General features: G+C 38.6%; 1 protein-coding gene across 1 annotated transcript in view; it reads left to right on the top strand.

Annotated features, from left to right (window-relative positions):
* Nucleotides 1-11,835, top strand: part of MCMDC2 (minichromosome maintenance domain containing 2) — a 34,376-nt gene extending 22,541 nt beyond the window's left edge. Inside the window, exons 13-14 of the mRNA XM_028112783.2 lie at nt 5,174-5,283; nt 11,135-11,835. Coding sequence (XP_027968584.1) covers nt 5,174-5,283; nt 11,135-11,301 — 277 coding nt within the window. The 3' untranslated portion in view covers nt 11,302-11,835. The remainder of the gene's footprint in view (nt 1-5,173; nt 5,284-11,134) is intronic.
* Nucleotides 11,836-12,973: the final 1,138 nt, after the last annotated feature.

Genomic DNA, 12,973 nt, shown 5'->3' with positions numbered 1-12,973 from the left:
ATCTTGTTATAACTGCAATATAAAATAAGTGAAGGACTGGCAGGAAATGTCAGAGGTCTACAAGAGATAAATATATTTAGTTAACTTTCCTAGCTGTATATTTATCTTTATAGACCTGAAAAAAAGTGCTGAAGATAAGGTAGAAGTCAACTATGATGTTTTAAAATGGTGAATGGAATTTTGTAATGTTTTCCATTTCTGAAGGAATATTTAAAATACTCAAATCAGGGGTGCCTGGCTGGCTCAGTTGGTGAACCATGCAACTCTTGATCTTGGGGTTATGAGTTCAAGCCCCACATCGGACATGGAGCCTACTTAAAAAAAATTTTTTTAAATAATAAAATAAAATACTCAAATCAATACTCAAATAGTCAAAGCCTTGAAAATCCCATTTTCTTATTTTTTTTTTCTCTGTAGCAAAAAGATATTTAAACTCATATCTCAGTTTACATTTTTTTTTGTGTGTTTTTTTAAGATTTTATTCATTTATCTGACAGAGAGAGACACACTTAGAGAGGGAACACGAGCAGGGGGAGAGGGAGAAGCAGGCTTCCCACGGAGCAGGGAGCCGGACGCAGGGAGCCTGGCACGGGGCCCAACCTGAGCAGAAAGCAGATGCTTAACAACTGAGCCACCCAGGCGCCCCCTCAGTTTACATTTGACTATATTGATCCAAAAATAAAGCAGAGTTAAATTTAATGTGATAACTCTACTTCTTCCCATTGTAGAAATAAACACTAGAAGTAGAGATGGAGTTTAGGAAATAGCAAAGTAAATGAACTCAGAAGAGTCATAAACTTTAAATTTTTCTCCTGCTTCTTCTATAGACAGGTACCTAATAACACCATCCTTGCTTTTCTAGAGTGGAGCTGAATAGTACTCTTTTCTTGCCCTGAAAAACTTTATATATATTCATTTGGGGTCAACATTTTTAGAAGGAGCTAAGGTGAGGATATCAGGAACATTATAGTCAAATTTGAAAATAAACAACTCTGGAGAGATCTCCATAGACTCAAATGATGATCTTGGTCTAACCAAGTATGAATGGATAAGAAAAGGTTGATGTCTTAATATGAAAAAAACTTGAGGTTTCATTCCTTTTATGTTTAATATGGGTAAACTGTAATATGGCTCTTAATACTGTGAATTCAGGTTATGTTAATAGAATATAGTATCTAGAGTAAAAAAAAATGCTAGTTCTGCCTCACCTCTACATTGCTGGTTAAATCACACCATAGTACTGTACTGAAAAAGAATATTAACCAAATCTGGTCATGAGGAAAGTAGCCAGAAAGAATGGTGAAGGGCCTGAAAATGATGTCTTATGACATACTAAAAGAGCTAGGAATATTTTATCTTAGAGAAAAGAAAATGTAGGGCAATTAGGAAATTTGTCTTTGAATATTTGAAGAGCTGTCATATTTAAGAAGTATTAGGCTTATTTTATAATCTCAGAAAACAGAACCAGGGACCAGTGGGTAGAAATTTCAGTGAAACCAATTTCAGTTTAAATTTATATAATCTTTGTGGGTGAGTCCCGAAATTTTCAAATGCTTTATTTGAAATCATAATAACTGTGAATTATTATTGTCCCCATTTTATACCCGAGCTTCAAAAAAATCCCAGAAAGTAAATATGAAGTCACACAGCTAGTAAATTCTAAAGACCTAGCCCAGGTTTTCTTTTTTTAAAAAAATATTTTATTGTTATGTTAATCACCAGACATTACATCATTAGTTTTGGATGTAGTGTTCCATGATTCATTTTTTGTGCATAACACCCAGTGCTCCACGCAAACGTGCCCTCTTTAATACCCATCACCAGGCTAACCCACCCCTTCATCCCCTCCCTTCTAGAACCCTCAGTTTGTTTTTCAGAGTCCATCGTCTCTCATGGTTCATCTCCCCCTCCGATTTCCCCCACTTCATTCTTCCCCTCCTGCTATCTTCTTCTTCTTTTTTTTTTTCTTAACATATATTGCATTATTTCTTTCAGAGGTGCAGATCTGTGATTCAACAGTCTTGCACAATTCACAGCACTCGCCATAGCACATACCCTCCCCAATGTCTATCACCTAGCCACCCCATCCCTCCCACACCCCCACCACTCCAGCAACCCTCAGTTTGTTTCCTGAGATTAAGAATTCCGCATATCAGTGAGGTCATATGATACATGTCTTTCTCTGATTGACTTATTTCATTCAGCATAACACCCTCCAGTTCCATCCATGTCATTGCAAATGGCAAGATCTCATTCCTTTTGATGGCTGCATAATATTCCATTGTGTATATATACCATATCTTCTTTATCCATAAATTCATCTGTCGATGGACATCTTGGCTCCTTCCACAGTTTGGCTATTGTGGACATTGCTGCTATAAACATTGGGGTGCACGTACCCCTTCGGAACCCTACATTTGTATCTTTGTGGTAAATACCCAGTAGTGCAATTGCTGGATCGTATGGTACCTCTATTTTCAACTGTTTGAGGAACCTCCATACTGTTTTCCAGAGTGGTTGCACCAACTTGCATTGCCACCAACAAGTGTAGGAGGGTTCCCCTTTCTCCGCATCCCCACCGTCTGTCGTTTCCTGACTTGTTAATTTTAGCCATTCTGACCGGTGTGAGGTGGTATCTCATTGAGGTTTTGATGTGGATTTCCCTGATGCCGAGCAATGTTGAGCACTTTTTCATGTGTCTGTTGGCCATTTGGATGTCTTCTTTGGAAAAATGTCTGTTCATGTCTTCTGCCCATTTCTTGATTGATTTGTTCTTTGGGTGTTGAATGTGATAAGTTCTTTATAGATTTTGGATACTAGCCCTTTATCTGATATGTCATTTGCAAATATTTTCTCCCATTCTGTTGGTTGTCTTTTGGTTTTGTTGACTGTTTCTTTTGCTGTGCAAAAGCTTTTTATCTTGATGAAATCCCAATAGTTCATTTTTGCCCTTGCTTCCCTTGCCTTTGGAGATGTTTCTAGGAAGAAGTTGCTGCGGCTGAGGTCGAAGAGGTTGCTGCCTGTGTTCTCCTTTAGGATTTTGATGGACTCCTGTCTCACATTGAGGTCTTTCAACCATTTGGAGTCTATTTTTGTGTGTGGTGTAAGGAAATGGTCCAGTTTCATTCTTCTGCATGTGGCTGTCCAATTTTCCCAACACCATTTGTTGAAGAGACTGTCTTTTTTCCATTGGACATTCTTTCCTGCTTTGTCAAAAATTAGTTGACCATAGAGTTGAGGGTCCATTTCTGGGCTCTCTATTCTGTTCCATTGATCTATGTGCCTGTTTTTGTGCCAGTACCATACTGTCTTGATGATGACAGCTTTGGAATAGAGCTGGAAGTCCGGAATTGTGATGCCGCCAGCTTTGATTTTCTTTTTCAACATTCCTCTGGCTATTCGGGGTCTCTTCTGCTTCCATAGAAATTTTAGGATTATTTGTTCCATTTCTTTGAAAAAAGTGGATGGTATTTTGATGGGGATTGTATTGAATGTGTAGATTGCTTTAGGTAGCATTGACATCTTCACAATGTTTGTTCTTCCAATCCATGAGCATGGAACGTTTTTCCATTTCTTTGTGTCTTCCTCAATTTCTTTCATGAGTATTTTATAGTTTTCTGAGTACAGATCCTTTGCCTCTTTGGTTAGATTTATTCCTAGGTATCTTATGGTTTTGGGTGCAATTGTAAATGGGATCAACTCCTTAATTTGTCTCTCTTCTGTCTTGTTGGTGTATAGGAATGCCACTGATTTCTTTGCATTGATTTTATATCCTGCCACTTTACTGAATTCCTGTATGAGTTCTAGCAGTTTTGGGGTGGAGTCTTTTGGGTTTTCCATATAAAGTATCATATCATCTGCAAAGAGTGAGAGTTTGACTTCCTCTTTGCCGATTTGGATGCCTTTGATTTCTTTTTGTTGTCTGATTGCTGTGGCTAGGACTTCTAATACTATGTTGAATAGCAGTGGTGAGAGTGGATATCCCTGCCACATTCCTGACCTTAGGGGGAAAGCTCTCAGCTTTTCCCCATTGAGAATGATATTCGCTGTGGGTTTTTCATAGATGGCTTTTATGATACTGAGGTATGTACCCTCTATCCCTATACTCTGAAGAGTTTTGATCAAGAAAAGATGCTGGACTTTGTCAAATGCTTTTTCTGCATCTATTGAGAGGATCATATGATTCTTGTTCTTTCTTTTGTTAATATATTGTATCACGTTGATTGATTTGCGGATGTTGAACCAACCTTGCAGCCCAGGGATAAATCCCACTTGGTCATGGTGAATAATCCTTTTAATGTACTGTTGGATCCTATTGGCTAGTATTTTGGTGAGAATTTTTGCATCCATGTTCATCAAGGATATTGGTCTGTAATTCTCCTTTTTGATGGGGTCTTTGTCTGGTTTTGGGATCAAGGTAATGGTGGCCTCATAAAATGAGTTTGGAAGTTTTCCTTCCATTTCTATTTTTTGGAACGGTTTCAGAATAATAGGTATTAATTCTTATTTAAAAGTTTGGTAGAATTCCCCTTAGCCCAGGTTTTCTGATTTTCAAGTTCAGCAATCATTCAAATACATTACATATGCCAAGTAAGAGCTTGAGGGAGATTTTTTAGGTAGTCAAAAGTTAGTTTTAAAATAAAAGATAAAGGACTGGATTCCTAGTGAGCCCTAGGAAAAGTTCAAAAGAGACTGGACAATAAGTAGCCTGAGACATTGTAGAGAAAATTCAATTATCTGATGGGAGTCTGAACTTTAAGGTCTCTTCCAAAACTAAAATTTCAAGATTCTATGACGACTTTAAATAGATGAAGAACTGGAAGAAAATACCTAAGATATCTATAAGAGATATTTAGTTAGGTTAATTTTCCCAACTGTGTGTTTATCTGAACAGAACTTGGGGAAGAGTGTGTAGAATAATAAAAATAAAGATAAGTCAGTGTGGAAACCAAGTCTTTGATAACAAGTCAGGATATTTGCTTGTTCTGGAATAGTCTATTGAACTTGGTAGGAAACACATGCTTTGAAAAGAAACTGAATTTTTTAAAAGTAAAAATATGCTGATCTTTAAGGTATGGCTTATGTACACATATGTCTTGGTTTGTTCCTGCCAAAATATATATTATCTTTATAATATCAGCATATTTTGATTAGCACCAGTTTTCTTTTTCAGAGTTTCCCTAGCTGAATCCCATGCTCGACTGAACTTAAGGAATAAAGTGCTTAAAGAAGATGCACTAATTGCAGCCTTATTATTTGAAACATCTCTCACACTGAAATATGGTAATCTGTTAATTTGTTTTTTGTTTTGTTTTAAGATTTTATTTATTTATTTGACAGAGAGAGATAGCGAGAGCAGGAACACAGCAGGGGGAGTGGGAGAGGGAGAAGCAGGCTTCCCGCTGAGCGGGGAGCCCTATGTGGGGCTCGATCCCAGGACCCTGGGATCATGACCTGAGCTGAAGGCATACGCTAAATGAATGAGCCACCCAGGTGCCCCAAATTTGTTAATGGTCACTATAAATAATTATATTTAAATAATCTTAGTCTGTTAAAATAAAATGTTATATATATTTAAATATTATTTTAAAGAATAATACATTTTTATCAGGTAAGGCCTGTTTGAATTTGAACATTTACTGATTGTTTATAGGTAGTTATCATCTGTTAAGTTCCTTATTGTGCATGATTGCTTGGATATTTAAACTTTTGCAACACTTACAGAATTCTGAAAAAACATGTACTTAATTCAACACATGAAGTGATTTTAAATTCATCTTCCTTTTAAAATAACATGCAACATTTAATTTTCAAGCAGTCCCCCTCAATGGAGTTAGGCACATAGCCAAAGAAAATGTGATCATCTGGCATCACCACCTTTCTGAATTGCTAGCTATACTAATCCTGTGACTATAGCATTTAATTATTTGAAATGAATATGAGTTTATTATGGTTTTGTTAATAAAAACATAAAAGGGCTCTTACGGTAAGAGTAAAGAGAGTTATATTCTCACAAAGGTCTTTGTTGAATTGGATGAGACATTAATTTTGATAAAATATTACCATCCTTGAAACCAAACTTTGGTCCCAACCGTGGGACTTAAAGGATGTATTAACACTGACTTTTCTGTGTATATACATTCAGTGCTTAAATTTGTCTTAAATTCAATTTATATGGTAATAACTTTTTGCAAAGATTCATTAGAACATTAGAACTTTGTTCTATAATTATCTAAATCAAGCATTCTTAACCTGGGATTCATGAATACTGAGAGAGTTCTAGGGGCTCATGAATCTCTAAATTCTGTAAAAATTTTTATATGTATGTGCTTTACACCTTTATGCTTACAGAAATGAGTGGTAAGTTTTATTAAGTATCTCTTACGGGTTCATGATTCCCAGAAAGTTAGCTATCATCCTGAATTAATTTTATGTACTAAAAGAGATAAACATTGGTTCCCAACCAATACTAAATAAGAGGAATGATATAAAAATATTTTTATTTTTAATTTGCTTTATCATTTATATATATATATATATATATATATATATATATATTTTTTTTTTTTTTAAGTAATCGCTACACCCAGTGTGGATCTGACTTACAACCCTGAGGTCAAGAGTCCATGTTCTACTGACTGAGCCAGCCATGTGTCCCTATCTTTTACATTCTTCTTATTCTGTATTTAAAAGCATTCTTTTTGGGGCGCCTGGGTGGCTCAGTCGTTAACCATCTGCCTTTGGCTCAGGTCATGATCTCGGGGTCCTGGGATCAAGCCCCACATCGGGCTCTCTGCTTCTCCCTCTCCCTCTGCCTGCCCCCACCCCTGGCTTGGGCTTGCTGTCTCTCTCTTGCTCTTTGTCTCTCTCTCTCACATAAATAAAATCTTTTTAAAAAAGACTTAAAAATCAATATGAAGGGGGGGAAATCGGAGGGGGAGACGAACCATGAGAGACTATGGACTCTGAGAAACAAACTGAGAGTTCTAGAGGGGAGGGGGGCGGGGGGATGGGTTAGACTGGTGATGGGTATTAAAGAGGGCACGTATTGCATGGAGCACTGGGTGTTATACGCAAAGAATGAATCATGGAACACTACATCAAAAACTAATGATGTAATGTATGGTGATTAACATAATAAAATAAAAAATAATTAAAAAATTAAAAAAATCAATATACCTAACAAATTCATTATGAAAACAAAAAGTAACTAAAGGAAAAAAAATCTTTACAGAGTTTTATTTTCCTCAGCAAATGCTTTCTTAAATGCTCAAGAAAGTCTTGACAAAATGCTTACCAAGTGAAAATTGCCATATTCTACCACAGGAGTCCTTAATATTATAATACCATAGTTTTTAAGGTCAAAGACACACATTTTTGTCTTCTTATTGATATCTAAGTTGTGTCTTTTTTTTAAAGATTTTATTTATTTGAGAGAGAGAGCAGAGGAGGAGGGGAGGAGCAGAGGGAGAGGGAGAAGCAGACTCTCCACTGAGCAGGGAACCCTATGCAGGGCTCCATTCAGGGTTCGATCCCAGGATCCTGGGATCATGACATGAGCTGAAGGCAGACGCTTAAACGACTGAGCCACCCAAGGCACTGCTCTTGTGTCTTAACAATTTCGATGGCATGCCATAGTAAAATAGGCAGCAATTTTTCGTTATAGTACATTAAAAAAAATGTTAGTTTTTATCAAGAATGCTTTTGGGGCACCTGGGTGGCTCAGATGGTTAAGCCTCTGCCTTCGGCTCAGGTCATGATCCCAGGGTCCTGGGATCGAGCCCCACACTGGGCTCCTGGCTCAGCGGGGAGCCGGCTTCTCCCTCTCCCTCTGCTCTCCCCCTGCTCATTCTCTCTGTCTCTGTGTCTCAGATGAATAAATAAAATCTTTAAAAATTAATAAAAAATAATTTTTTATAGATTTTATTTATTTATTTGACAGAGAGAGACACAGCGAGAGAGGGAACACAAGCAGGGGGAGTGGGAGAGGGAGAAGTAGGCTTCCCACCGAGTGGGGAGCCTGATGCGGGGCTCGATCCCAGGACCCTGGGATCATGACCTGAGCCAAAGGCAGACGCTTAACGACTGAGCCACCCAGGTGCCCCAAAAAGATTTTTAAGTCTTAAGCAAAAAACAATGTTAAACCTCCTTAAATGTTACTTTAAACATAGTAAGAAATTGGGAAAAAAGGGGAAAAAATAACAGCAGGAAACTGATCTCTACTCAGGGACATTTTTCTTGGATACAAAAACCAATAGGTTGTGCTTATGAACTAGATTTAGAAGCTGGGACAGAGAGCAGAGGGAAGAATTAAGGAAAACTCCCAAGCTTCTGCCTTGAGCAACTGACTGGATCATGGTGTCATTTGCCAAGACTAGCAAAAAAATAGAAAAAGGGTTGGGAGAAAAACCAAATGATAGATATAAGTTTGAGGCATCCTACAGAGATACCAATAGACAGATACAAGAATCGTTTAGATGAGAGTTCTAATTTAGAAATTTAATTTGGGAACCATCAGCACAGAGATGGTACTCATAGCCATGGAATGGATGAAATCACCTGAAATCACCTAGAGAGAGACTATATACTAAGAACTCCAAGGACGGCTCTTGAAGAATTCCAGTATTTAGAAATGGGGTCGAGGAGGAGGAACTAACAAAGGAGACTGAGAAGTAGCAGCTAAAATGTAGAAAGAAAATCACGTGTAGTTATGGAAGATTAGATTTGGCAACGTAGGGGATATAGGTGTCCGTGATCAGAGCTACTTCAGTGGACTGGGATTTGGGTGGGAAAAGAAGTGAGGATATGGAAATAGCACACATAAGACAACTTTGAGATGTTTGACTATAAAGATGGGGAAGAAAAATTGGGTATTAACCAGAGAAGGATGTGTGGTCCAAAAAGGATTTTTTTTTAATTTTTTTTTTTAAAGATTTTATTTTATTTGAGAGACAGTGAGAGAGAGAGAGCGAGCACATGAGAGGGGGGAGGGTCAGAGGGAGAAGCAGACTCCCTGCTGAGCAGGGAGCCCGATGCGGGACTCGATCCTGGGACTCCAGGATCATGACCTGAGCCGAAGGCAGTCGATTAACCAACCGAGCCACCCAGGCGCCCAAGGATTTTTTTTTTTAAAGATTTTATTTATTTGACAGAGAGAGAGAGGGAGGGAGGGAGAGAGCAGCAGCAGTAGAGGGCGAGGGAGAAGCAGACTCCCCGCCGAGCAGGGAGTCTGATGCTGGACTCGATCCCAGGACCCTGGGATCATGACCTGAGTCGAAGGTGACGCTTAACCGACTGAGCCACCCAGGTACCCCAGGATTTTTTTTTTTTTTTAAGAATAAATAGATCTTATGATGTGCAACAGAGAGTAAACTAATACTACAGAATCGGGGAAAGATCAAAGGAGTAAAATCCTTTAAAAGGTGAGAGAGGATGGGATCCAGAGCACATGTTGAAGGCATTGGCCTCTAATAGAAAAGTCAGTTCATTTCATAGGAGGGAAGACAGGGATAGAGAATCAGGTCTGTAGATTAGGTCAAATGCTCTACACAAGGTCATCAGCTAAAAACAAAACGTTTGAGGAGAGAACGGAATCTAATAGTCGCGTTGTGGGGGACAGAAGAACAGTTGTGCTAGACAAACCCAGCAGGGTTGTCTGGCAGTTCAAGTGCCCATCCATTTGAGGTTTCTGATTCATTTAAAGTGAAACCAAGAAACGCCAATTAGGTGATTTTCTGTCTAGCAGCCCGAGTGCAGGCATAAAGCAAACAGTTGGGCTCATGCAGAGTTGAGGTTTTGATAGGCGAGTGTTGCAGGGGGCAAGGGAGTTGGGGGACTGGCTTGGGAGAGATTCTTAAATAGGTTAAAAAAGGAAAATGAATTGAAGGAAGCTGATTAGAGGCCTTGGAGATAAAAGACCTAAAAGCTGGAAGTAGGTAGTGTAGGGAAGGGGGACATTTGAACTAACGGTTTTAAGTTTTTGGTGATACCAGTTTCCTGTGACCTTACTATGCATAGTGGAGGTAGAAGGGAAAAGGTCAAGACAGGGAGGTCTGGAATTAAACGAGCAATTCATATGGAAATCACCAAATGGCAAGGTATTAGGGAAGAGAGGAAGATTTTGAGCCATGTGCCGAGAACTGATGACTTGACCATGGAAGGGAAAGGGTAATAAAGCCCAGGTGGCACTGCGCATTAGAGGAAAGATTTTTATTCAGAGGAAAGCAGGGGTGAGAATGGTCTGGTAGCTGCAAGGGGGCTGCAAGTTAGGCACTGTCTCTGTCTTGTGATACTAAGGAATGAGGTGTTTTGAGAAAAAGCAGCTTCACCTGAGAGAGCCACAGGGAAGAAGGCAGTGTTCTCAAGGGACAGCAAAGATGCAGGTAAGATAAAGGGAGTAATAAAGGGAGCAATAAAGGGAGCAGTGACAGAAGTGTGAGGCTATGTAAGTATTTACTGAGGACAGACAGATTTAGGAGAGAGGCACTGTCTGCTTGGCTAGCAACTGTACACCTGGCCAGTCAGTGTAGGTACTCCTTCAGTGAATCAACAATGAAACATACAATGCTGTCTTTATCCTCAGTCATCCATTTAACCTTCATGAAAGTGTTTCCCTACCTTCTAATACCTTCTCCCCCTACTTCTTCCACCTCCTCCCATCACTATTCAGGTTCAAAACTGTAATGATTATGTCAACAGATAAATTTCTGTAGTTTCAAAACTTTAAAATGTAATCAACATATTTCTCCTTGGCGCTGTTAAGTTTGTGCATGTACCGAAACTGTCTCATGAGTCTCAAAAACAGGTCAGCTTTAAATGATTATTAATATTCTATTAAGGGATGCCTGGGTCAGTCGGTTAGGTGTCTGCCTTCAGCTTGGGTCATGATCCCAGCTCAATCCCAAGGTCCTGGGACTGAGTCCCACATCAGGCTCCATGCTCAGCAGGGAGCCTGCTTCTCCCTCTGCCTGCCACTCCCCCTGCTTGTGCTCTGACAAATAAAAATCTTTATTTAAAAAAAATGTCCTATTAAGTAAGTCAGAACTTAATTTTAAAACCTACTCTTCTGTTGAAAATGTGATTTCACATTTAGCATTTTAAGGAATTCTCATTTACACTTTTTTCCTTTACTTAGGGGCCACTGTATTTTGTGTTGCTCCAAATGCAGTATTTCCGTTTGAATTGTATAACGAAGAATATTTAGAGCAAAGGGATATCTATTTGACTCAGTGCCAACAGCAGCTCCAACAGTTTATTGCCACATATGGACCTGGGACAACTCTTTTCACTAGTGATGAATAGCCAATCTGAGGACACTATTTTCTTCATATTTAAGTTAAATGTGATTTTGAAGTAATGCTTCAGGTAATGTGTACAGTAGTATGTTAGAATGCTATCCTAAATGTATGAAATATGGTCTCAATATGATTTACAAACTAAGCAAGGTAAAATACCATTTTGTGTAGTTCCCGCTATTTGTCACAAGATGGCAAGAACACTTTAAATGAGAACATTTACCTACAAATAATCATTTTAAACCATTTTTCTTGCACCTGTGAACCTGACAAATGATAACAGCAATTTCTGTAACAGAAGCCCCAAATTTAAGGAGCTTTCATACTTTATTATATAGTGTTATACCCATTATATCATTTTGGAAGCCCTAATTATGGAGTCAGGGAAAGCTTGTATATTTCCCATTTTTTAAGCCAGGTTAAATGAAAAAAAAAAGGAATTTAAATCAAATCAAAGATCAAGAATTGGCAATTGGTTACAGGAAAGGTACCAAAAGGCGAAGAAACCAATTTGCAAACCCAGTTTGTTTCTGGAGGGAAAAGATCTACTCTGAAAGGTGGGGCAGGGGGTGGGTTGGGGGGACTAAGACTGAGGAAATACACTTAACTTGTAAAATCCCCAAATCTTTTTCATTTTCCAAAGCTTAAGAGAAATTCTAAAATAAATAAATCTTACTAAAAGGAAAATGTCATCACAAAATTGCCACCTATTTTACCCAGATACTACCATGCCGGTTCTTCAGAAACTGGTACCTCATGGAGCTTAACCATACAGACAGACAGGTCTCTCTATGGACCTTTGACGTATCATTCAAAAACAGTGAATAGTCACTAGTCTCAGACACTTGCATTCAGAAAGCAAAGCTAGTTTTGTACAAACAATTTACATATTACAGTTCTATAATTCTAGTCAGGACCTTACTTTGTGGCTTCTTTGTTGCTATACAGGTTTTGTACCGTTTGGCCATACTGCAATTATAACTTGGATAAAGGCAGGTAATTATATGCTGTGGGACTCAACAGGGGAAAAGCAAGATTTACCTAAGTCTCCAGTTAGGAAGTCAGTTTTAGAATTTTTTAAGATTTGAGAGAGAGAGAGCACAAAAGGTGAGAGGGAGCAGCAGACTCCCCGCTGAGCAGAGAGCACCACCATCCCAGGACCCTGGGATCATAACCTGAGCTGAAGGCAGACACTTAACCGACTGAGCCACCCAGGTGCCCCTAGTTTTAGAATTCTTGTAAATCCAGATTGGACTGTCCAGTCACTATTTTCCTTAAGATAACATTATTTGTACTAGAAGCAGAATTACTTTTTCAGAGCAGTTGTTTACAAAAAATTTTTATTATCATTTACAATTTATTCATGAGAGCGAGCGAGGGAGAGCAGAGGGAGAGGAGAGAAACTGAAGCATACTCAACGCTCAGTGCAGAGCCCAACGATGGGCTTCATCTCACAACCTGAGCAGAAACCAAGTGTCAGATACCCAACTAACTGTACCACGTAGGCACCCCAGGATTATTTTATTCAAAGGTATGAACAAAGAATAAGATTTATATTTTAAACAAATTGTAGGTCACAGGTGAAATCTTTACTTGTAAGAGATAATTCATTAAGGTGTTTAGGAGATTCCAAATACTTATTTTTTAGGTATACCTCCATGGTTATCCAGTTTGCTGAA

The sequence above is a fragment of the Eumetopias jubatus genome, unplaced genomic scaffold (assembly GCF_037043125.1).
Source record: "Eumetopias jubatus isolate StellerSeaLion01/CBP00866 unplaced genomic scaffold, mEumJub1_p1.0 scaffold_4, whole genome shotgun sequence".
Taxonomy (NCBI): Eukaryota; Metazoa; Chordata; class Mammalia; order Carnivora; family Otariidae; genus Eumetopias; species Eumetopias jubatus.
The sequence above is the reverse complement of the archived record's forward strand: the minus strand, read 5'-3'. Positions and strand labels throughout refer to the sequence as shown.